At 47.9% G+C, this 26,366-nt stretch overlaps 1 protein-coding gene and 1 long non-coding RNA gene across 2 annotated transcripts in view; one reads left to right on the top strand and one right to left on the bottom strand.

Annotated features, from left to right (window-relative positions):
- Positions 1–26,366, top strand: part of prkcaa (protein kinase C, alpha, a) — a 407,934-nt gene that overhangs the window by 198,532 nt on the left and 183,036 nt on the right. Inside the window, exons 4-5 of the mRNA XM_077199185.1 lie at positions 12,928–13,039; positions 13,228–13,356. Of these exons, the coding sequence (XP_077055300.1) occupies positions 12,928–13,039; positions 13,228–13,356 (241 nt within the window). The remainder of the gene's footprint in view (positions 1–12,927; positions 13,040–13,227; positions 13,357–26,366) is intronic.
- Positions 1–26,366, bottom strand: part of LOC143706848 (uncharacterized) — a 101,559-nt gene that overhangs the window by 61,068 nt on the left and 14,125 nt on the right. The gene's annotated exons all lie outside the window — the stretch shown is intronic.

The following is a 26,366-nucleotide window of genomic DNA, read 5'->3' as shown; positions in this document are numbered from 1 at the left end:
GAACATTTTTGACTTTATAAAATGATTATCTCAAGTCTTGAAAAAAGTAAGACATATTTTTGTTATACATAGTTTAGTAGCCTACTTTTATTTTTGGCAGAATTTATCATTATAATCAACTTAATTATTTCCTGGATTTTGTAACACCATAGTCCCTAAATTTATGTAAATGCAGGAAATGGGATTTAAATCGGAAAAAAAATTCCCACATTTTGTGTACCAAATGTTGCAAAAATGTTATGGCAAATGTAAATTTAAAAACAGAAATGCATTGCCATTTTACATATTACATTGTCATTTTGCATATTACATTTCAAATTGTCTATTGCTACCCATATTTTCATAGTCTTGTAGTAGGTATTGAGAAGAGAATATTATTGTTATGATGGGTTATTTCATTGCTTCATGTAGTTTGTTATGGTGCAGTAGCGAAAGACTCCAGCAGATTTCATAGACTTGGCAAATTCATTTTTCAGAAGATTGTAGGAACAGACATCTGTTATGGGCGTTCTTGGCAGTTTTTCTGAGGCTTTTATATTGTTCATATCGATATCGGAATTATATCGTATCGACCGAAATTAAGAAATATACTGTGATATAAAATTTGGCCATATCGTCCAGCCCTACGTAGACCTAAAGTACCTCTCGCTCAAAACTGTTTCTTTGACAGCTCTGTCATCAGTCAAACGTGTGGGGGATTTACACACGCTATCCATTACCGCTGCGTGTCTTGAGTTTGGACCAAATGACTCTAAAGACATCCTCAAGCCAAGACACTCCCTTCAGAGCGCAGGTCATTTCTCTATCGGCTCTGCCAGCATCTGATAGTGAGAGCTGTGTTAGTCTCCTCTGGGGCGCTGAGGGCTTACATTACGCGCTCCGCCCCCTTTAGGCGCTCAGAACAGCTCTTTGTTTCGTTTGGCGGGCACACAAAGGGCCTCGCCGCCTCGAAACAGAGTCTATCCAGATGGATAGTGGATGCAATAGCTAATGCTTACGTGTCTAAAGGTCTGCAATGCCCTGTGGGCATCAGGGCCCATTCTACTAGGGGCGTGGCCTCGTCGTGGGCTTGGTCCAGCGGGATTTCCATTCATGATATTTGTGAGGCGGCGGGCTGGGCCTCCCCATCCACATTTGTTAGGTTTTATAATCTGGAAGTTCCCGCCTTGCAGGCTAGACTTCTGTCAGTATGAGTGGGATGTATGTTCTGCCCAGATCTGATCGTGCACGGACTACTCTCACATAACTTAGCTCTCCTGGTTGAGCTGCACTATATGGGTTGATATGCTTTACATAGACCGGCAATGTCGCTCTGTATTCCCTATGGGTGCTTATGTACATATGCCGGCCCGCGTTGCTGGCCGCCTGATTCCCACTTATCTGTGTTCCCTGTGATTCCCTGGGATTCATTTAGTGGATGATTGGAGCGCACGACGTTGACAATGGGTTCTCGTAGCGTAAGCAACTTGCGCAATACGAGAGAACCTCTCGTAAGAGAACGTACTCGGTTACATACGTAACCTCGGTTCTCTCTAGAAGAGGGAACGAGTATTGCGTAACCTGCCTTGCTCACGCCACGAGTGACTTTCGCTTCAGTCGATGAAAACCAGGGAAGCAGCCTCCGAGTCGTACTTTTATACGCTAAGCCACGCCCATTCTGGCGAGCTGTGACCCATAGAGGCCGCGAGGCTCAGTGGTAGGCTGCTGCAATATGCGCAGGGCAGCCAATAGGCACGCTAGCCAGCCTGCTCTAGGTCTGCTAGCTGCTGCACTGCGTTGACAATAAATACAAAATTAAGGATAATCTTTGGCTTCATATCTCGAGAAAAGATGACTTTACCCGTAGCGTAAGCAACTTACACAATACTCGTTCCCTCTTCTAGAGAGAACGTCCTGGTTGCGTATGCAACCCACCGTTCCCTGAAGGAGGGAACGTAGGACGTAGTCGACGGTCTACTGAATGAGGATCTCGCTAGAGAGCCTATCCTCTTCGAGTACTATTGAACGAGCCAATGTAATTGGCGTGCGTGATTCGCATCACACACTCCGCCCCCGCGGCGCGGGTATAAATACGGAAGTGGATGCACGCACTAGTTGCTTTTCGCTGAGGAGCCGAGAGTAACCCGGGGTCAGCGGTGGTCCAGCGGTAGTGGCAAGGGGACTACATCCTCCGTTCCCTCCTTCAGGGAACGGTGGGTTGCATACGCAACCAGGACGTTCCCTTTCAGTTGATAACGTCAGACGTAGTCGACGGTCGACTGAATGGGGATAACCTTTGAAAACGCCACTAACGCTGCCACCTTCCAGTGCCTAAACCAAAGCCTCCTGATGCCCCCGCAAATTTAAGGCGGGGAAGGACAGGGCTTAGGCCAGGGAAGTCACTGCTGTTCCTACAGGACCACTGGGAAAGCGTTCCCCGTACATTGGAAGGAAGGGACGCTGCGGAAGCCATATCTAACCCAGAGGGAGGTAACGTGGAAAATACACATATGAACTGGGCGGAAACCGGGCAGTCTAACATATGGAATGTCACTGGGGTGGCTAAGACGGGGGGAGACACACCGGAGAGTGACGGCAGAGAGACTCTGCCGAGGGAAGACACGGGCTCACCGCAGGGAGCCGTATCGTGGAAGAATACACATATGGGGTCGCCGTAGGGACCTCAAAATATGGACCTAGCCTAAAACAGGTTCCACACTGCTTACGAGTGGTAGGCCTAACACCAGACGTTCCGCACGTCCGACGTCGGAGGGTTGTGGAGGAACTCAACAGGGTTCAATTTTAAGGGAACTCAACTGGAGTAGAAAGGTGCACGTATCCAGTCCATAGGAGGGGAATGGCGCAGCAACCCGACACTTGAACCGGGCTAACGGGTGAAACTGGCTTCATGAGAGGGAGCCCACGGGAAGCAGCGGTTCAACTAGGTGTCGTCCAGCCCCCAACTCTAGAATCTATTTTAGCAAAGCATATCGTCAACGCCCAGGCGGAGCACTTTACACTCATCATAGAGGAGCTCAACACCTAAGTGGACATGTTGGATCTCGGATTTTTACCGAAATGAAGGCAAGCACTAGTGCGACTTTGCATGGAAACAGCCTTCCCTCTCTGCTGAATTCCAACAGATATTTGTAGAGCTGGTCTGAGGTCCAATGCTTGCGTTCTGTAAACGTCCAAGCGAACGGACAGAGAAGCCAGGGCTTGATCTGCCTCCTCCAGGGCAGCGCTTATAGGCTCACCACCTGCTCCTATTACGGGAGAGGTAGGAACCTTGGGCACAATCCGAGCCGGGGTCTCAGCTTGTGAGAGTTAGCCGGCCCAGACTCCAGGCACAATACGTTGACCGAAAGCGAGCAAGTCCCTACCCTCTAGTAGAGACCACGCGAGCAGGAGAACTGATATAACAGAATTTTTAACTCACTTCCTGCAGTTGCTCAGGGGCGGTCTCTGCAGTGTAGTCGCACCAGGGACAAGGCCCAAGAGGATAAAGAGGGACGCAAGGATTTACATCCTCAGGAACCTGACGATCAGAACGTGCTTCTGCACACTTCTGCAACACGATGAGCGTCGTTTAAACACTGAGGCAACATCATTTTGAGGGTAAAGGAAAACAGCCTACTCCAACCCATTTTGCAGGAAAGAGAGCACTGAAGTGATAGAAAGCTTTCAGGATCTCCTCTGGAGAGAAGACTCAACGACTAGGTTCCACTTCTAAAGGCGTAAGCACGCTACCCATTTCTAGGGGGTGCTCGCAGAAGTGATGGTTACTATCACATGTCCCTGTGATAGCCACCAGAACCTCCGCGTTCAGATGTAAGACCGCCCGGAATCTCCGGGGGAAGAACGCGGGTGCCATCGTGCCCCGTCCCTGAAAGAGTTTTCAGGGGAAGTCAGGAAGGCTGTCGATGGGAACCAGGTCTAGTTGGGCCAATAAGGGGCAACTATGAAGACATGTTCCTCTCCTGACTTGGCACGTAGGTGCAAGCGACGGGCGCAAAAAGACAGGAGCATTGCTCAATACAACATGTAAAGATCACTGGGCTTCAGGAGCATTTTCTGCTCAGCACTTGAGTGTGATAAGTTCACTGAGCTTCAGGAGCATTCCTGCACAACACCTGAGTGTGATAAACTCACTGAGCTTCAGGAGCATTTCTGCTCAACACTTGAGTGCGAAGAACTTCACTGAGCAACAGGAGCATTTCTGCTCAGTACTGCGTGTGATGAATTCACTGAGCTACAGGAGCATTTCTGCTCAACACCTGAGTGTGATGAACTCACTGAGCTACGGGAGCATTGCTGCTCAACACCTGAGTGCGATGAACTTCACTGAGTTTCAGGAGCATTTCTGCTCAACATAAAGTGTGATGAATTCACTGACTTGAGCAGGCGCAAGGCGACCATGAGTCGCAGTCGCTTTTAGAAGGCTCACTGGGGTTAAACGCATTTCTGTGGGCCCCTGGTGCAGCTGAGAGCCAGTGTTTGTCCAAGGGTAGTCCGCTCGGTTTATACAAACACTGGCAAGAAGACGAAACCGGAGGGGCAACTGAGCGGCCCCGGAATGGTCATGACCCAGCTGGACCCAGGGGATGGAGTCTCCACTTGCCCTGGCTATAACTGTTGTGAGGCTCGATGGCGGCACGACTGAGTAGAGCGGGAACAGTGGAACAAAGCGTCCTCAGAAGCTTCTGACTCCAAGGAGGAGGTGACGGGTGAGTTGTGACATGCAAGGGAAGCTTGTGCAACGGTCGCAATGTCTAACAACTCGAGGCACGAATGCCCGTGTAGTCGAGGGTCGCCCCGGCCCCCGTTAAAACACGCCCTTTGTACATGGCCCCTCTGTTGAAGAGGGTTTGGCATGAACTATAGTCACACAGGGTGGGCTGCTCTGCCACGATCACCTCGGGACTCGATCATGAAGCTAGCGCTGAAGCGGTCACATATGGAGGAAGCCAATGGCTGCAACTACCATATACCCCAGGAGCCTCTGAAAGTTCTTTCAGTGGGACCCTTTCTCACTTCAAACACCAGCTGAAACCATTCTCATTGGAGAGACGTGTTAGACCGAGTCCATCTCCAAAACTGAAAAAGAGATACTCAGCCAGTGGGCGAGATTACTCTCTTCCAGTTGACCTGAAGGGGCTCTGGAGCACTGGAGGGGAAGGACACTGTACTGATACTCCTCCCTTACACGCAACACACAGGATGGCCTGCGGTGCGGAAGGTAGAGATCTGAAGCACATGTCTTTCAGGTCAGAGCTGCAGACCGATCTTGGGCCAAGATGGTCACGACCCACCACCTGGTAGCACGAAGAACGAGTTTAAAACTGGCCTTCGTACCGGCTGGAGGAGCGGCTATATCAAATCATTCGCCAGCAGGATAAGATAAGCACGCACAAGTCAGGAGCACTGCTCAACACTCTGTGTGATGAATATCACTGAATTTTCAGGAGCACGTCTGCTCAACACCTAATGTGATGATTATCACTGACTTAAGCGGGGTAGCCGAGCCTGAGGTGGGGCAGCAAAGTAGAGAGAGTGGTGTTAGTGTGCTGTGCAACACTTACCTGTCTCCACTAGCGGCAGGGGGCGCGTGAGAAGGCGGATGACCGGGTCCTCGAACGCACCAAGCTGCCTGTAGGCGACCAAGGGGGAGCTGAGGGGTGTAAGGCTATACAGGGTCAGACCCGCCGGACTGGCCCTCTTGGGACCCAGGAACAGATGAAATTGCTCTCTCTTTGAAGTGTGGGTACCGCTTGCTCCGCTTTTTTTTTTTTTTTTTTTTTTAGAGAGCCAGCGGCGGACAGACACACACACAAACAAAAGGCTCCACCCGGCCCTCACCCGGGGGGAGGGAGTGATCGTGCCACTCCAAGATCTCATCCATTCCTGGGTGGCCCGCTCCGGAATGCTTTCGCTGTCGCTTGCCACCTTGCTTGGCAGCACCTGGAGTGGGTTGGGCGTCTCTACTGCGGCCGGCTCCATGCTGAGGCCTGGGTGGAGGCTGCTGCGGAGGCCCAGCAGGAGCGGCGGCCGGGGAACGCCCACGGCGACGAGCAGGCGGAGGAGCTGCCACCGGCGGCGGGTGGAGGCAGCAGCTGGCCACCGGGACAGGATGTGCCGGATGACCTCCGTCTGCGCTTGAGCGGCAGAGAACTGTTGGATGCAGTTCTCCACTGCGTCGCCGACCAGCCCAACCTGGGAAATTGGGGAGACCAGGAACCGAACCTTGTCCGCATCCGCCATACCAACCAGGCTGAGCCAACGAAGGCGCTACTGGACCACCACGTTGGACATCGCCAGACCGATCACGCACGCTACGACACTCGTGCCCGGAGGGTGAGGTCGGATGCAATGCGGTGCTCACCTATGAGCGCACGGTCTGGATTACCCTCGTGCATGCCATGGGTGCCCTAGCCTGCAGCAACGCCATGACATGCAAGAGGAAGCGGCTTGCCCACAGGCTTTGTAAGCTCTGCCCTTTAGAACGGACGAAACTCACAGGCCTTAGGGGGGAGACGAGGATCCCCCCAAAAGGCAGCGGCCGCCGGACACAGGTGCACCTGTGTCGACAGACCGCTCCAATGGAGGGACCCTTCGCAACCCTTCACCGTTCCTCCATCAAGGGTAATGAGGGGGAAAAGCTATTCAGGCAGTGTCTGGCAGAGAAAGATGCTGTTCACCACCTGATAAGCTCTCCATGCATTTCGGGAAAGAAAGGCACTGGGGCGGCGAGCTGAGAACCAGCGCGGCCCGCCGCAAGACACCAAACTCCAGATTCCAACCGAGACTGAACGGGACACGGTGGAGGTTCCACTCGAGCCCGGCAGCCTCAGCGGCCCGTTTCAGCATAGCTGATAATTCTGGATCCGGGTCGGGCAACATTGAACTCCCGGAGGGAGACAATGCAGCCGAGTCATCATCTCTAGAAGTCAGCTCACCCTCCGATGCTGCAATCGACGTCCTGTCCTCCAGGGGAGCCCCGGGTGAAACCGCTGGCCCACCCATTACAGATGGACCAGCAGACAACACAGGAGGCTCCAGTGGTTGCAGTGGAAGGGAGGAGTGAGGAGCCCACAGGGAATGGTTACTGGGCGGGACATCCAACACTATCCTCCGGTCACCCATCCCACACAGCACCCGTGCAGGGTGGGGCATGGTAATGGGGACTCGCTCTCCGCGTTTAACGAAGGCGAGTCTCGCCCTCAACATGATACTGGATGACTAATGGTTAATTTTAATAAAACTCAAACAGTCAGAATATTAAATTTTACCAAATAAAAATGTGGTTGTTACATTTTTTTTTAACAGATGTTGCTGTTTTTGTTAATTAACATAAATTTAACATAGTAGTATTAGCCTGAGTAAGGATGCAGATTTACTGTCAACTCTGTCAAATATGCATTTCGAGACAAAACATTTAATATTAATATTGCAGCCTGCACTGCAAACTGTGCTGGAGATACGTGCCATTAAAATCAGGCAACACAAACTTGTTTCAAGACTTGAAACAATATCCCCCATTAGCACATGCAGAAACTAAGAAATATATTTTTCTATTCAGATATGTATTTTGTTAAGGCAAAAAATGACAAATGTTCGAATGTTCTATCTGAGATTTCTGACAATAAAGAGTAGTTTAAAACCACAATTAACGCTCTGGTTTCTACAACTTTCACTTAGGAGCAAAATCTGCCTTTAAACTTGAAATAACTAAAGATCTGACATTTATCGTGATAATTATCAATATCGACTGATATAAAAAAAAAATTATCGTGATCTTTTTTGGCCATAATCCAGCCCTAAACTGGATTAGAACAAAGCACTTAAGAATAAAAAAACAAATCCTATCGGATTGTGGAATGAGAACAACTGGCATCTCTCTCTTTTTATATAGATTACATATACAGAGGACATTTGTTTTAGTTTTGAATAAGATAATTTAAAAGTACACACTTAAATGATTATGAAGATATATTGCTCATGCCTGGGTGAATAGTATTCACTGAGTTTTGTTTAAGTTTAGAGACGTGCTCCAGAAACAAAGTTCACGGAGACAGAGAGGCAGAAAGCACACCCTGTTTATTTTCTTTATTTTACAAAAGCACAATGTTTTATTTCGATTTTAAGTGGACACAAAAAAAGTAGACATTTAACAGTTTATTTTTTCATATTTCTTAAGTCTGTATGACCAAAAATGACGGAGTATTTTTAGTCTATTTTGCTGCTATTTGAAAAAAATCGAGCAAAACGCGCCGGCGGGTTTGCCAACCCCAGAGGGTTAATGGGTATGCGCTTCATGTTACAGATTCTACCATGAAAAATACTTACCTTTCTTCTTTATTCTGTTTTTATGTTTCATGCAGATCCAGTACGTTTTTGTTTTCTGTGGGGTACAAATACCCACTCCGCCTTGCTAATGGGAATGCATGCCTTATTGGCTGTGACGAAGCATTCAAAATAATGACTCATGGCCTAACTGCTAGTCAAATTTCCCAAAGGTACACACCAGCACTGTTGATGACATTACTCCCTACATCCATTGCCCAAGCTGCATGTTACAAAGAAGGTTTGCTTTTCCTCAACTCACCTCGCAGGGCCAAACAGAAGGGCTTGGCCACAGGGTAGAGCTCAAATGCTTGGAATCACTTACCTACTGAAAGATTAATTTAAGGGAATATGTCCAGAGACAAAAAGAGACCCCTGACCTGTCACTTCAGGGGGACATAAAGCATCAACCCCTAAAATCAGTGGCTGACTTCCACTTTCCTAGCTTAAGGCGAGACACGGCAGGCAAAAACATCGTTTTTTTTTTCACTGGTCAATTTTGAGATATCGGGATATTTGTCTTCAATAACATGCCTTATTTCAGACTTGTGGTGAAAAAAAAGTCAGAAATACACATTTATGTCTTACATTTACTACACTTTGTCTGTTTGCGTCTGTAGATTTCTCATAAATTCATCAAAAGTTGTCGTTATAAATCATCCCTCTGCTCCGCGATCGCGATCTGCACCCTGTCATCACACACACCGTTAGAAAGCTCTCTCTCTCCTGTACAATACTGCAGGATCCAAATTTGGTCATTTCCTTTTTATTAGCAACCAATCGTGAAAGTAAAAGGGGGGGGGGTGCGCAATCCCATTGGCTGATGCTAAATCTTCAAAGCCCGTTTTCTCAAAATGACTTTTCTGTCATACTCCAAGTCTGAAATCTTCACTTCAGAAGCACCTATATACACCAAACTTTCCAGTCTTGTACATAGTTATATCATGAAGACATTTACAGAGGGATTTGTAAATATATTATTCCTAGCCTGATTTATGTAACATTTTATTCCAAAAAACATGTCGAAAATCATTTTTTTAAGGCTATCGGCAGTATATTCTGATTTACAGGATAACAAAAGTAGATATCCATAAATCCCTCTGCAATTCTTTCCCCATCTAATATGTGAACACAATGAAAAAATAATTTTGAACCTGGCTTTATCCAATACTCAGATTTCGTTTTTTTAAATATATGCAAATTAGCGCATATTTAATTAGATAATGTCTAATTTGCATATTTAAACATTAAATTACAGAAAACTTGTAATACATTTTTTTCTCATCTTAATGTAGGTAATCAACTGGCAAAGTTTCATGGTGATATCTGCGTCATTAAAAAGACGTGCCGCGTGCGAGCTCTTTTGTGAGAGAAAAGAAACTCTTAAAGTGTTGAAGCGCCCGGGGAGAAATACACTCACTGGCAAACCACTGCACAGATAAGCAGGAAGCGTGCACTTGCCGGGAGATTGCCGTCACACCAACACCAGAGAATCTTGCTCGTCTGTAAGAAGCTGACAGTTCAGAGATGGCTTGTGGAGTGAAGAATTAACTTGGCTCAGAAGCAAAAACATATCTGCATGTTGCCGGCTTCCTCCTTTTATACCCACGAGGTAGGGCGGAGTTACGCTATGCAAATTCCGCAGACCCATGGCATTTCTTTGCCGTTGGCTCGTTTTGTAATACTCGAAGTTGATAGGCTTTCTAAGCGAAACCCCATTCGTCATCATCCGACGTACCTCGGAGTGACAACGAAAGGGAACACGGTAAATCCCAGACCTGTTTCTGGACTTCTTTCTGTGTTCAGTTTCCTGCCACTCCTTGTCTTCGTCGGTTCACGTCAATGTTTGGTTGTGTTTCTTCTGCGTTTTTCCTTGTTCCATGGTTTTTGATGATAAAAGTCTTCCCTCCAACATTCTTCCTAGTCAAATTACTGCATTAAGATCTAATTATATGAAACCGCACAAGCCCCTGCGATAACGATAAAGCCTAGTTATTGACGTATTTCTGTTTGGGACCCATTGGCAGCTCACTTGCAGAGCGAAAACAACTATGGGGAAAAGCGGACGTAAAGCTGAGACGGAGTTTATCGCCAAACAAGAAACATCTTGGAAAGTGTAAAACATGGCCTTAAGGCGAGACACGGTAGGCAAAAACATCGTTTTTTTTTCACTGGTCAATTTTGAGATTTTAGGATATTTATCTTCAATAACATGTCTTCTTTCAGACTTGTGGTGAAAAAAAGTCAGAAATACACATTTAGGTCTTTATTTTACTACACTTTGCCTGTTTGCGTCTGTAGATTTCTCATAAACTCATCAAAAGTTGTCGTTATAAATCATCCTTCTGCTCCGCGATCGCGATCTGCACTCTGTCATCACACACACCGTTAGAAAGCTTGCTCTCTGCTGTACAATACTGCCGGATCCAAATATGGTCATTTCCTTTTTATCAGCAACCAATCGCGAAAGTAAAAGGGGGGATTTTACTCTAAATGCGCGATCTCATTGGCTGATGTAAATTCTTTAAAGCCCGTTTTCTCAAAATGACTTTTCTCTCTCACTCCAAGTCCGAAATCTCCACGTCAGTAGCACCTATATACACCAAACGTTCCAGTCTTGTACCTAGTTATATTATGAAGACATTTACAGAGGGATTTGTAAATATAATATTCTTAGCCTGATTTACATAACATTATATTCCAAAAAACATGTCGAAAATCATTTTTTTAAGGCTATTGGCAGTATATTCTGATTTACAGGATAACAAAAGTAGATATCCATAAATCCCTCTGTAATTTTTTTCCCATCTAATATGTGAACACAATGAAAAAATAATTTTGAACCTGGCTTTATCCAATACTCAGATTTCGTTTTTTAAAATATATGCAGATTTGCGCATATTTAATTAGATAATGTCTAATTTGCATATTTAAACATTAAATTACAGAAAACTTGTAATACATTTTTTTCTCATCTTAATGTAGGTAATCAACTGGCAAAGTTTCATGGTGATATCTGCTGGTTAAAAAAAATACCCTATTCACCTGTAGTGTCTCGCCTTAAGGCGGGACACTCACCCGTGCATTTACTGGTGGCGGTTGACTCATTTCCGATTTCGATGGGCACATTCTCTGCTCTGCGTGCTTGGCCTTATCACGCTAGAGCAGCGTTTGTGGATGACTCACGTTCTCCCCGCGGGAACGTGACCATCGCGTCATTACGGTCGAGAGTCAATGATCTCGTTTGAGAGAGAGTCCCCTCATCCACACCCCGATCTAACACTCTCCACGTGAGGTGCTACTTCGGCTGGTGGCCAGGGTGACCTGAGGGTGTTGGTGTGGAACAAGGTGCCGACTATCCGTCCGTGCCCCACGCCCCCCCTCTTCATTGACGCAACCCGTGAACGATCACGTGACGCCCGCGGGCCCGTCTTCGGACCCCCCGCGGGTTTCCTTTGATATTCCAGAATTGGATCTGTTGTCCATCGCAGCATCACAGGGCGGGCAAGAATCTTCAGGAAGTGAAGATTTGACAGTGCTGTCACTTTCGGGTGTGCATATGGCATTTGTTGAGTCAGATCCTGAGATGACGTCCATGTTTTCCCGGGCCACTGCGAGCATCGGACTAGGGTGTAACTGTCCTGAGCCCTGAGGGTGGAACCCTGTCCTGAGCGCTCGCTGCTGTACGATTGGTTTTGGTGTGGCCGCTGACTCTCGTCACCGTCTAACCCCAATACCTTTTCTTCCCGGATGTGCATCAGGAGATCTCGAAATCCTCAAAGACCCCCATGTCTTCCAGCGATCCCTCGTTAATCTCCTCCGCCCTTCCTTCCCATGGCCGGTGCCCTGGGTTCACTGGGGTCCCCCGGTTGAACGCTCTGCTGTGATACTAAAATAACTGTGTCCTCAGAGTGCTTCTTCTCGGCGCGTTCCTAAGCACCCGTTCAAAGCCTGTAGTTTTTCGTCTACACTTGTGGCGAAATCCTATAGCGCCCAAGACAGGCAGCCGCCTCACTGGATGCCATGGCCATTCTGCTGGTCTTCCTGGCCCAGGTGTTCATGGACATGCAGGAGGGCAGGACTGACCCAGGGTTCTTCATTGAGCCGCCACTGACCTTGCTTCCCGAGCGACGAAAGTGGCCGCACGCTCCCTGGGTCAGGTGATGTACACCATTCAAGCCTGTGGCTTAACCTTTCCGATGTGCAGGATGTCCGGCGGTCCCGTCTGCCCGACACCCTCATATCCCAGGTCAGCCCTTCGGCGGCACTTTGGACACAGTTTTGACATGTTCACTTAGGGTGTACTCACTTTTGTTGCCAGCTATTTTGACAATAATGGCTGTATGTTGAGTTATTTTCAGAGGACAGTAAATATACACTGCTATACAAGCATATTGACTACTCTAAATTATATTATATAGTTTCATTTCTATAGCATTGTCCCTTGAGTAGATATACTAAAATGTTTGCTAAAATGTGTGGGGTGTTCTCACTTTTGTGAGATATTGTAGTACGTCAGAAATAGAATGGTTTATCTAGTAACTGTTGATTCTCAGACTTAATCTCCTGACTCTCTCTCTTTCTGTTTCTGTTTCATCTGTGTAGGACCCTAGGAGTAAGCACAAATTTAAGATCCACACTTATGGCAGTCCCACATTCTGTGACCACTGTGGATCTCTTCTATATGGGCTCTTACACCAAGGAATGAAATGTGACTGTAAGTACAATACTAAACATTTTAGCTCAGAGGAAGCTATTTAAGATTATTTAAGAGGTTATTTAAGATGTAGCCCATAACTATATCGATATGAAGTATATGCAGTAATTGTTTGATTAATTATTGGAATATTTTATACTTTAAAATAAATGTTAAAATGTTACATACAAGATATAATGTGTTCACAGCCTGTGATATGAACGTCCATAAGCAGTGTGTGATGAATGTGCCAAGCCTTTGTGGAATGGACTTCAAAGAGAGACGAGGGCGTCTTTACATGAAGATTGAGGTGATCGAAGACAAAATGCATGTAACAGGTGAGTTTCGCTGTTGATGCAACCAAAGATGCAATAGTGCAAATCATGTTAATGCTGTTGCATATATCTATTCTTTATATTCGTTATCTGTCTTTTTTGACACATCCATTCCATCCAACACAGAGCCCTGCACACAACATGCAGAAAAAAATACCGTAAGTGAATTAAGAAATTGTTGATCGGCTTGGCCCTCTGTATTTCCACAGTTGGACCATCAAAAGCGTTAGGTGGAAAAATCATAATATGGAGAAAACAGACAGCTACATACTATAACAACTCACCAACTGAATTGGCAGATTTGAAGGATTTTATTTCCTCACAAAGATTTAGATCTTTGTTCTCAAATTATAAATTCCTTAAATAACATTAGAACTGTTTACTTTTTATTAAAAACGTTTCTTCTTTTTAAACATAAAATAATAAAATACACACACATATATATATATATATATATATATATATATATATATATATATATATATCTGTTGCCGAGGGAAAGACACATGCTCAAGGAGGCTTACAGTGGAAAATACACATGTGGGGCTAACCCAGTGGGGGGACCATGCACATGGAGGCACCTAGCCAACTGCGAAAGCTGCCGGAGGCATAACCTTGGCGTCGACGTCAACAGTGCTGGAGGAACCCAGGGTTTCTCGGAGAAACTCACCTGAGGAATATCGCACTTATCCAGTCCGGGGAGTGGAATGGCGAGCAAGCGAAGACACCTGAGCGGGTCCTAGTTACTGGCTCGTTGAAGCGAGTACACGAGAGGACACTGGCTCCACCCGGAGATTATAGAATCTCACAGCCTGCAGCTCTGCAGATGTCTGTTAGCGAGGTGCCATGCACTAGAGCCCAAAAGGAGGCCAGACTCCGAGTGGAGTGGGCCTTCACACCAAGGGGTCACGGTCGACCTTGCTGCTGGTAAGACAAAGCAATGGCGTCCACTATCCAGTGAGACAACCTTTGCTTGGAAAGAGCCTTTCCCTTCAGCTTCCCACCATAACAGACAAAGAGCTGGTCTGAGGTCCTGAAACACTGCGTCCTGTCTACGTAGGCACAAAGAGTGTGTACTGGACAGAGCAGTGCCAAGGCTGGGTCTGCCTCCTCCAAGGGCAGCGCTTGCAGGTTCACCACCTGGTCCCGAAAGGGAGTGGTAGGAACCTTGGGCACGTATCCAGGCCGGGGTCTCAGGATCACATGAGAGTTAGCCGGCCCGAATTCCAGGCACGCTTCGTCAACGGAAAATGCCTGCAGGTCCCCTACCCTCTTGATGGAGGCCAATGCAATCAGGAGCACTGTCTTCATCGACAGGAACTTAAGCTCCACTGTCTGCAAGGGCTCATAGGGAGCACTCCGCAGGGCAGTTAAAACCACTGAGAGGTCCCAAGAGGGAACGAGAGGAGGGCAATGAGGATTTAGTCTCCTCGCTCCTCTCAGGAACCTGATGATCAGGTCATGCTTTCCAATGGACTTACCTTCAACTGCGTCATGATGTGCGGCGATAGCGGCAACATACACTTTCAGGGTGGAGGAAGACAGCCTTTGCTCCAACCCGTCTTGCAGAAAGGAAAGCACGACACTATCCAGGGGTCTTCTCGGTGAGAAGAGCACCAGTTGACGAAGAGGTTCCATTTCAACGCATAGGCATGTCTCATGGACGATGCTCTAGCGGAAGTGATGGTAGCCACCACCGCTGGTGGTAGGGTACTCAAACCTGCCTCGTCCCGTCCAGGGAACCACACGTGGAGGTTCCAGAGATCGGGACGAGGGTGCCATAGGTGCCCCGTCCCTGAGAAAGGAGGTCCTTCCTCAGAGGAATTGGCCAGGGAGGTGCTGTCACGAAGTGGACAATTTCGGAGAACCAGGTCCGGGTTTGGGCCAATGAGGCGCAACCAGAATGACCTGCTCCTCGTCCTCCCTGATCTTGCACAAGGTCTGTGCGAGAAGGCTCACTGGGGGAAACGCATACTTGCGGAGGCCCCACGGCCAGCTGTGCGCCAGTGCATCCGTGCCGAGCGTGCCCTCGGTCAGGGAATAAAGGCTGCAATGGGAAGAGTCGTGGGAGGCAAAAAGATCTACCTGAGCGTCCCCGAATCGCTCCCAAATCAGCTGAACTGACTGGGGATAGAGTCGCCATTCGCTGGAGAGAGGCTGAATCCGTGAGAGCTCGTCGGCCGCTCAGTTCAGGTCTCCTGGAATGTAAATAGCACGAAGCAACCTCAGATGCTTCTGACTCCATAGGAGGAGGTGGCGGGCAAGTTGCGACATACGGCGGGAGCGTAGACCACCTTGGCGGTTGATGTGCGCTACTGTCTGAACGGACTAGCACGTGTTGGTCTTTGAGCAAGGCATGGAAGCGGTGCAGAGCCAACCGTACTGACAGCAACTCTAGGCAATTGACTTGTAGAAGGCGCTGGGGTCCTGTCCAGGAGCCCGCGGCAGCATGTCCATTGCACATGGCACCCCAGGCGTGGTGGAGGCACCTGTTGAGACAACAACATGCCTGGAAACTCGATCTAGGGGCATACCAGCCCGTAGGAAGCTGAGGTTCGACCACGGGGTGAAGGTTTGAAGGCAGGTCGGAGTAACTAGTACTCGGAGCGTGCCCTGTTGCCATGTTCACCTCGGGACTCGCTGAACGGTCTCATATGAAGCAACCTGACCATATGCCCTAGGAGCCTCTGAAATAGTTTCAGTGGGACCGCATTCTTGCTCTGGATTTGACGCAGGCAAGTCAGCATAGACCACGTCCTGACAGAGGAGACCAGGGAAGGACGTGCGTTCCGCTGGGGTCTCATCTGACAGGGGCCTGGTGATAGAGGGGGACGCGAGTGGCGAGGCTCGTGAGCGGCGCGCACTGTCATCCTAGAACTCTGGGTCAGAGGGGAACGGGACTGGTGAGGCTCGTAAGCGGCATGCACTGTCGTCTGCGCACTCTGAAGGCTCAGAGATGAGTGTGTTAGTTCTGTCTTTAATCACATTAGGGTGCCGCTGGCTGGCCGGCCACCAGCGGGAGAACAAAAGATTCTCCACCGGGGGAAGGAGTGGCCCTGCTACCACCTTCTCGATAGAACTGTAGCCCATCCCTGAGCTGTCCGCATCAGGAGCGCCGCTTGGCCTGGCTTTTAGTGGGCGGTCGGGCTTGAACGGACGGGGACGCCTTCCTGCGACCACCTCCACGGCGCAGCCTGGGTGAAGGCTGCTGCTGGGGCTTAGCGGGAGGGGCGGGAGCCGCAGGGGGGCGTCTTCGGCGGCGAGCAGACGGAGAGGATTCAGCCGGCGGCTGGGTGGAGGCAGCAGCTGGCCGCCGGGGCATTATGTGTTTTATAGCCTCAGTCTGCTTCTAGGCAGCCGAGAACTTTTGGGCGAAGTCCTCGACTGCACCGCCGAATAGGCCTGCCTGGGATATAGAGGAGTTGAGCAGACGGGTCCGCTCAGCATCCCGCATATCGGCCAGGTTAAGGCACAGATGTTGTTCCTGGACCACAGCTGTGGACATCACCTGGCCAAGGGAACGTGCGGTCACCTTCGTCGCTCGTAGAGCGAGGTCGGTGGCGGCACGCAGCTCATCGAAGAGCCCTTGGTCAGCTCTGTCCTCGTGCATGTCCTCGAGCATCCTGGCCTGGTAGACCTGGAGGATGGCAATGGCATGCAGCGAGGCGGCGGCGCTCCCCGCAGCTCTGTAAGACTTCGCTACCAGAGTACACGAAAATCTACAGGCTTTGGAGGGGTGCTTTGGGTCACCACGCCACGTGGAAGCGCTCTGAGGACACAACTGCATCGAAACAGAGCGCCCCAAAGGGGGAACCCCAGTGTACCGTTTCTCCACGGCCTCATCGAGGGAAGAGAAGGCGGAGGAGGCCGAACGATCGCGGGAAGACAACGGTGCCTTCCAGGATCTCATGACCTCCTCATGCACCTCCGGGAAGAATGGAACTGGGGGGGGGGGGGGGGGGGGGGGGGGGTGCGGTGACGAGAGTCAGCGCGTGCAGCCCCCAAGAACCAGTCATCCAACTGCGAGCGCTCAGGGCAGGGTGGAGGGTTCCATGCTAACCCGATGCTCATGGCGGCCGGGAGAGCATAGCTGTCAGTTCCGGGTCAGACTCGGACAATGCTGGGACGCCGGAGGGCGGCAGCACAGCCGAGCCTTCATCCCCAGAAGATTCGAGCTCACCTTGTGATGCGGCGATCGACATCACATCATCCTCTGGCGCCCCGAATAAGAGCCGAGGCGCATCCGGAGATGGCCCCACGGCTGCACCCAAGGAACTCGCGGGTTGCTGCACTGGTGAGGGGGCAGTGGCCCGAGGAAGCATCGTCAGGGCAGAAGCATCGTCAGCTGTTCGTTCCACACGGTCACCCTCAGATCACCCTGGCCACCAGCCGAAGTACCAGCTCTCGAGAAGGGGGTAGATCGGGGTGTGGCAGAGGGGACTCTACCTTTTGTAAGGTCATGGAGTCTTGATCTCAGCGTAGCGATGGTCATGTTCCCACAATGAGAACATGATTCATCCATGAAAGCTGCCTTAGCGTGATCTAAGCCCAAACACGCAAGACCTGTGTTGAAGCGGCCAGGGAGAAGCACACACGCTGGATGCAGACCACTGCACAGATCAGCAGGCAGGATGTGAATCTCGCTGGAAATCGCCTTTGCACCAACACAGACTGGAGAGCTGCTCGTCTCGAAGACACTCGATGACAGTCAGAGAAATCAGGCTTACAGGAGTGAAGAGGACCTCTTGGCTCCGAAGCAAAAACATATCTGCATGTTGCCAGCGTCCTTCCTTATATACCCATGAGGTGGGGCGGAGCTACGCTATGCAAATTCCGCAGACCCATGGCATTTCTTTGCCATTGGCTCGTTTTTTAACATTCGAAGGTGATAGGCTTCTAAGCTTCTATTCGTCGTCAACCCGAAGTAACTCGGAGTGACAACGAAAGTGAACCAGATTAGCTTAAACAGTTCAATTTAATTCAATTAAAATTTATTTGTATAGCGCCTTTCACAATACTTATTGTTTCAAAGCAGCTTTACAGAATGTGCATTTCAGAAATGTACATAGAAAAAAAAATACAGTTAGTTAATCATGTAGTAATTTAGGGCATAACATATCGCCGGCGTTGAGTCGTCTCTTCACAGGCGTCGAGTTGTCTCTTCACAGGCGTTTAGTCATCTTATCGCAGGTGTTGGGGCATCTGAGGTCTCCGTGAGAGGCTGGATACAAACCGGAGCTGACGAACGCTATTTACCTCGGGACTAGCATCCCGAGATAACAGCAGAAAAGCAGATGGGAGATAATTAGCATAGCTGCTGTTCATAATATTAATGCATTCGATCTGATTCAACAGTGGTATAAAAGGTAAGCATTATGTGAATGCTTGACTAAAGAGATGCGTCTTTAATCTAGTTTTAAACTGGGACAGCGAGTCTGAACCTCGAACAATATCAGGAAGGCTATTCCAGAGTTTAGGAGCTAAATGCGAGAACGCCCTCCCTCCTCTAGTGGACTTAGATATCCTAGGAATGACCAGAAGCCTCGAATTTAGTGATCTTAAAGAACGCGATGGATTGTAGGGTGATAGAAGGTCCATTAAATACACAGGAGCTAAACCATTTAGGGCTTTATACGTCAGTAATAGTACTTTGTAATTGATACGGAACTTAATAGGTAACCAGTGTAGAGATGATAAAATAAGTCTTATATGATCATATTTTCTTGACCTAGTAAGAACTCTAGCAGCTGCATTTTGCACTAACTGTAGCTTGTTTATTGAGGATGCAGGACAGCCAGCTAATAAAGCATTACAGTAATCTAGTCTCGAGGTCATGAATGCATGAACTAACTTTTCTGCATCAGAAACAGATAGCATGTTACGTAGCTTAGCAATGTTTCTAAGGTGGAAAAAGGCTGTACTTGTAACATATGAAATATGATTTTCGAAAGACAAGTTGCGGTCTAGTATAACACCCAGGTCTTTTACTGTAGTGGATAAAGTAACAGGACATCCTTCTAAATTAAAGTTGTATTGTACAACGTTTTGTGGGTAGTTTTTTTGACCAATAAGTAATACCTCTGTTTTATCTGAATTTAATAGCAGGAAATTACACGTCATCCAGCATTTTATATCTTTGAGACACTCTGTCAATTTAGATGAGTTAGTGTTTTCATCTGGTCGTGATGAAATATATAATTGAGTGTCATCAGCATAACAGTGGAAATTAATTCCATGTTTTCTTATAATATTACCAAGTGGCAGCATATATATTGAGAATAGCAGAGGGCCTAACACAGATCCTTGCGGCACTCCATAGTCTACTGACGTTATCTTCGATTTTTCCCCATTTAAACAGACAAAATGATAACGGTCTGATAAGTACGATCTAAACCAGCTTAATGCCTGTCCCTGAACTCCAGTGTAGTTTTGTAGTCGATCCAAGAGTATTTTATGATCTATAGCAGGGGTTTTCAAACTTTTTGTGTGTGTGGACCACTATTTGTAATCAAGAATTTTCACGGACCACCTCATAATACACATAATAAAATATATCTACACACAGTCCTTCCTGAATTAATCCGCACCTCTAAATAGGCTTACTAACATTAAAACTATAACTGGTCATCACATCAGTACAACAGCTTGTTAAAAGAAAGTTTACTGCACACAACAGCTGCCACAGATTTAATTTATTTATTTACTCAAGCGCCTGAGGGCATAATCAGGTTCATTTCAGGGATGCAAACATGTATGGTCAAAAAAGAGAGAGGTAATCGAAGCCCTCGCCCCGCGGCAAATATCCAGATACTTACATTGCCGCCAACCCCTGCCATCCCCTGCCACCCCTATAGGCACATATAGTAAAATGAAATTCAAATAAAGTTTTAACAAAAAAGGTTTTATAAAAAGATAAACCTCACATATTTCTGCCTTTAAATCATTTTTCACAAAAAAAGGTTTTATAAAAAGATAAACCTCACATATTTCAGCCTTTAAATCATTTTTATAAAAATAATGAGTCAAAAAACATGACATTTACATCGATGCACATTAGCTTATCTTTTATTATTAGCTAATAGTAAAATTCGGTACGATTTTCCCGTGCCGTCTGTCGTTGCTATGCGCGCTCTCCACAACTTAGTTGTGCTTAGTAGCTAATAGATTTCCACCACCGAAAAACGCTTGCTGTAGCTCTGCTACAAGATTAATTTACGGAGAAGAGAAAAACACCCGTAGTGTTTGGGTGCACGTGCATTCTTACATTCTTCATTGACTGAGCTTTCAATGTTTACGGAAAGGATGAAGCTGATTTGTTTGTTTTTCTCACATGAACTGCGGTGCGTTTGCGGCATTATGAAAAGTTGAGGAGTTTTCATCTCGCTGCGCCGCGCGCCTACATGAAATAATGAACTTGAGAGCGCAAAAGACACGATATGTGAACGGCCCCTTGACGAGCTACCTCCAATCGAGCGACGTGTTGGAGACCCCAGTAAAAGATACGCAACAAGAAGAAACACTAGCGTTTCACGCTTGCGCATACTGCTGTTTTGGCGTGCAGTATTCTGATTTGCTTATTTCCTATTTACTTGTTTGGTGGAGGCAATCCAGAATTACTGTTGGTGAAATTATAATCAGACAAATATTTTATATAATGGCAAAATATTTGCCTCTGCCGCTTTCCTCTTCAGAGAACCTGTTGCTATCCACCGATCCATGTTGTGGTTCTAACGGCACTGAACTTGAACGTCACGGCCGAGCACCACTAGCCTATTTTAGTAATCCCACAATAACCTGACAATTTAATTTAAATTTTATATCAATATAGGCCTACATATTCTTTTTACTTTTTTAAAAAAAAAATTATGGGGATTCCTGGTAAAATGAAGGTAAAAAATATTATTTTACATTTTATTTTGCCTTTCCACGGACCACCTGCAGTACCCTCACGGACCACTAGTGGTCCGCGGACCACAGTTTGGGAACCACTGATCTATAGTGTCGAACGCAGCGCTAAGATCAAGTAGAACTAGTATTGAGATACAGCCTTGGTCAGAAGCTAAAAGTAAATCATTTGTAATTTTAACTAACGCAGTTTCTGTGCTATGATGCGGTCTGAATCCTGACTGAAATTTTTCATAGATATCATTTTCTTGCAAGAAAGAGCACAATTGAGCGGACACAACTTTTTCTAGTATTTTAGACATAAATGGAAGATTTGAAATGGGTCTGTAATTTGCTAGGTTATTTGGATCTAATTGCGGTTTCTTAATGAGAGGTTTTATAACTGCCAGTTTGAATATTTTTGGAACATGACCTAAAGATAAAGACGAGTTAATAATATTGAGAAGAGGCTCTTCCACTACAGGTAACACTTCTTTCAGTAGTTTAGTTGGTATTGGATCTAATAAACATGTTGTTGGTTTAGATGCAATGATAAGTTTATTTAACTCTTCCTGTCCTATATTTGTAAAGCGGTGTAGTTGTTCTTGAGGGGCGATAATTGAGGCTGAATCATAAGACACCATAAAAGATTGTACATTTACAATTGTGTTTCTGATGCTTTCTATTTTCTCATTGAAGAAATTCATAAAATCATTACTACTATACTGTAACGGAATATTTTGCTCTGGTGATGTTTGTTTATTTGTTAGTCTAGCTACGGTGTTGAATAAAATCCTTGGATTATTTTGGTTATTTTCTATTAGTTTGCGGAGATGCTCAGCCCTGGCTGCTTTTAGAGCCTTTTTATAACGTGACATACTGTCTTTCCACGCGATTCTAAAGACCTCTAAATTAGTTTGTTTCCATTTACGCTCTAAGTTACGAGTTTCTCTCTTGATAACATGCGTAGTACTGTTGTACCATGGTGCTTTAGTTCCCTTTCAAGGGAACTCGAGCTGCGTTGAGACGCGGTGGGAACGCTCTGCGTGATTGCGTCGTGAAGCACGTGTATAATCAGTCCAATGGAAGAACGAGACGTCACCGGCGGTGACGTCATAGACCAGGAAGCTATAAAGCACACCAGAAATCAGACCGCAACAGCTTCTGTTGCCTTCAGCAAGCGCTCTCTGTATACTGTCCTTGTCTATTTATTGTTGTCTGTCACAAGCACATTATCTATCTATATATATATATATATTATGGCGAAACAAGAATTCAAGCGTTGTGTTGTCCCTTGCCCTCGTTTCATCACGGGTGGGGACACACATCAGCTTTGTGTTGCTTGTTTGGGAGTGGAGCATGCCCAGTCAGTTCTCGAGGGAGCTGACTGTGAGCATTGCGAGAAGCTGTCCGTGAGGACGCTCCGCTCTCGCCGGGCGTTCTTTGAGGAGGACGGTTCGGTTCGCGCTTCCCAGGGTGCGGGTCCCGCTACTGCCGAGGCACAGCGAAGGCTTTCATCTTGGGGTTCGCATATGGATCTAGTAGCGGGGCTTGAGACGGGCTCAGCCCTTTCTCAACCCTTACCTGCTGGATCCGGTGCCTCTGCCCAGTAAGGAGCCCGCGCTGCGGCTTCTCCTTCCCAGGTTGGGGCACCATTGTTGCGGCTATCCAGTTCTGAGGATCTGGATGTCGTCAGTGTTGATATGGGGGATGTTGAGTTTTCGCCAGCTCATGCCTCCGATAATGATGAGGAGCTTATGGAGGTTTTATCTCGTGCTGTAGCTAGATTAAATATTGAATGGCCAGCCGATGATTCTTTGAGTGTTACTAGAAAAAGTTTATTAGATGAAAGATTTTTACCATCTAAAACACAGCCTCCACGTCGGGGACTCCCGTTTTTTCCCGATCTCCACAATGAGGTTTCGAGATCGTGGAATAAACCGGCGTCATTCAGAGTTTTTAACCCACAAACTTCATGTTACAGTAATGTTTTGGGTGCATCTGATTATGGTTATGTTAAGGTGCCTCGGGCTGAAGAGACGCTCGCGAGCTATCTCTCTCCCGAGTCATCGTCATCATTAAAAACCCCGACGTTACCCACCAAGCCATTAAAATCTACATCTTCGCTGGTGGGTAAAGCTTATTCGGCAGCAGGTCAGGCTGCGTCATGTCTGCACACTATGTCTATACTGCAGGCATACCAGGCTGATCTGCTGAAGGATATCGATGAACGTGAGGAAGTCAGCGCTGACGCAATTCGAGAATTGCGTCGCGCAACAGACCTGTCTCTCCGGGCCACCAAGGAGACGGCCAAATGGGCCGTTCTATGGCAGCCCTGGTGGCCACGGAGCGGCATCTTTGGTTAAATCTGACTGATATAAAGGATAAAGATAGGTCTGTTCTTCTGGACGCGCCACTGTCACCTTCAAGTTTGTTCGGCGACGCTATCAACTGTGTCGTCGATAGGTTTCAAGAAACGAAAAAACAATCGGCTGCGTTCCAGAGGTTTCTTCCTCGACGTTTCAATATCCCTGAGACTGCTGGGCGAAAAATGATTATTAAATCCGAGCAGTCTCATCCGAGTACAAGCTCCTCACAGCACAGAGTGCATCAAAAACAGAGCGTCGCCACTCGGGCTCCTCCACAATCTGGGGAATCTGGGTGGCGGTCGCAGTCCAGGCCAGCTAGGGGTAGGCAAGATCTGAGGACTGTCATCTCTAAGAAGGCTTGGGCTAAGAAGAAGTCCTGACGCCCAAGGCGTCAGGCTTCTGAGGGTGGTCCCCTCCGAGGAGGGACGATTTCGAGAAATCGTTCATCCTCGGCACCCTCTGGGGGGCGATTCTCTGAGGAGAGTCGCAGCGCTGCCACATCGGTTGTTCCCTGCCGGTTCGCCGCTTCAGGGCACCGAGGTGTCAGCGTCCCCATACGATTCTCCGAGGAGGATCGTAGAACGGTCAGTTCGGTTGTTCCCTGCCGGTTCGCCGCTTCAGGGCACCGAAATGTCCGTACAACCGAATCCCGAGGCCAGTCTCGAGAGACTGGTCCCCTTAGTAGAATTTCTGGCAGCGTGGAAACTACTGCCAAATATTTCTCAGTGGGTCCTGCATATAATAGAAAAGGGTTACAGAATTCAGTTCGGTTCTCGTCCGCCCAGATTTCAAGGGGTCCTTCCCACAGTGGTGGACCCAAGGCAGGCTCGGGTCATGGAACTAGAAGTACTGACGCTTCTGCAAAAAGGGGCTATAGAAAGGGTTTCTCCTCCCAGCAGAGAGTCAGGGTTTTACAGCCGTTACTTCATCGTTCCCAAGAAGGATGGGGGGTTGCGTCCTATTCTAGATCTGCGTCAGTTAAACAGCAGAGTTCAGAAACTCAAGTTCAAGATGCTTACACTCAAACAGATTGTATCACAGATTCAGTCCGAGGACTGGTTTGTCACAATAGACTTGAAGGACGCTTACTTTCATGTATCCATTCATCCTCATCACAGGATGTTCCTGAGGTTTGCTTTCGGGGGCGAAGCATACCAATATCGGGTCCTTCCATTCGGCCTAGGTTTATCACCCCGCACCTTTACGAAATGCGTGGATGCAGCACTGGCTCCTCTGAGACTCCAGGGCATTCGCGTATTAAACTATATCGACGACTGGTTGATCCTGGCTCGTTCCGAGCAGTTGGCAGTTCGGCATCGAGATGTCGTTCTGTCTCACTTAAAAAGGTTGGGGTTGCGGCTAAACACCAAGAAGAGTGTGCTCCTCCCAGCCCAGAGGACCACTTTTTTAGGGGTGATGTGGGATTCGACAACTATGCAAGCACGATTGTCTCCAGCTCGTATTTCTGCGATTCTCACAGCCGTAAATATGGTAAAACTAGGCCAGTCACTCACTGTGAAACAGTTCCAGAGACTGGTGGGTCTCATGGCAGCTGCGTCCAACGTAGTTACTTTTGGCCTTCTGCACATGAGACCCCTGCAGTGGTGGCTCAGGACCAAGGGGTTTTCTCCGAGGGGAAATCCGTTTCGCACGATCAAGGTCACGCGGCTATGCCTCCGTGCCTTGGTCATGTGGAAGAATCCTTGGTTCCTCGCCCAAGGCCCAGTATTGGGGGCTTCTTGTCGACGCGTAACGCTATCGACGGATGCTTCCCTCACAGGCTGGGGGGCGGTCATGAGTGGCCGCTCGGCGACAGGTGTCTGGCAGGACCATCAGCTTTCGTGGCATATAAACCGACTAGAGATGATGGCGGTATTTCAGGCTCTCAAATACTTCCTGCCAGACCTGAGAGGCCATCATGTGCTCGTCCGCACAGACAACACATCGGTGGTCTCTTACATCAACCATCAGGGGGGTCTGTGGTCCCTATTATTATGCAAACTGGCTCATCAGATCCTCCTATGGGCCCAGGGAAAATTACTGTCACTCAGGGCAGTTTATATTCCAGGGTATTTGAATGTGGGAGCAGATATCCTGTCAAGACAGGGGCTGAGGCCCGGGGAGTGGAGACTTCACCCCGAGGTGGTGGAGCTCCTATGGGAGAACTATGGTCAAGCTCAGATAGATCTTTTCGCATCTTACGATACAACCCATTGTCCGCTTTGGTTCTCCCTCACATATCCAGCTCCTCTCGGACTGGACACTATGGTACAGGAGTGGCCGAGGCTGCACCTGTACGCATTCCCCCCGATATCATTGCTTCCGGGAGTTCTGGAGAGGGTTCGCCGGGAGGGGGCTCATCTATTATTAGTAGCCCCGCACTGGCCGACCCGAGTGTGGTTCTCGGACATAGTGTCCCTTCTGCACGGCTCTCCCATGGAGATTCCTGTCAGGGGGGACTTGTTATCTCAAGCAGGGGGCACGATATTTCACCCTCGCCCGGAGTTGTGGAAACTGTGGGCTTGGCCTCTGAGGGGGCCCAGCTCTTAGAATCCGGTCTCTCGACTGAGGTCGTTGAGACCATCCTTCAATCCAGAGCTCCTTCCACGAGAAAACTATATTCATTGAAATGGAAATTGTTCTCTACATGGTGTGGAGAACGTTTTTTAAATCCTGCTAACTGCCCGGTTGGTACAGTTCTCGATTTCCTTCAAGACCGTTTCTCTGCTGGATTATCTCCCTCCACCTTAAAGGTGTACG

This window comes from Siphateles boraxobius, unplaced genomic scaffold (genome assembly GCF_051911475.1).
Source record: "Siphateles boraxobius isolate OS27281-9 unplaced genomic scaffold, OSU_SipBor_1 41, whole genome shotgun sequence".
In the NCBI taxonomy this organism is placed as follows: Eukaryota; Metazoa; Chordata; class Actinopteri; order Cypriniformes; family Leuciscidae; genus Siphateles; species Siphateles boraxobius.
This window is presented reverse-complemented; position numbering and strand designations above follow the sequence as displayed.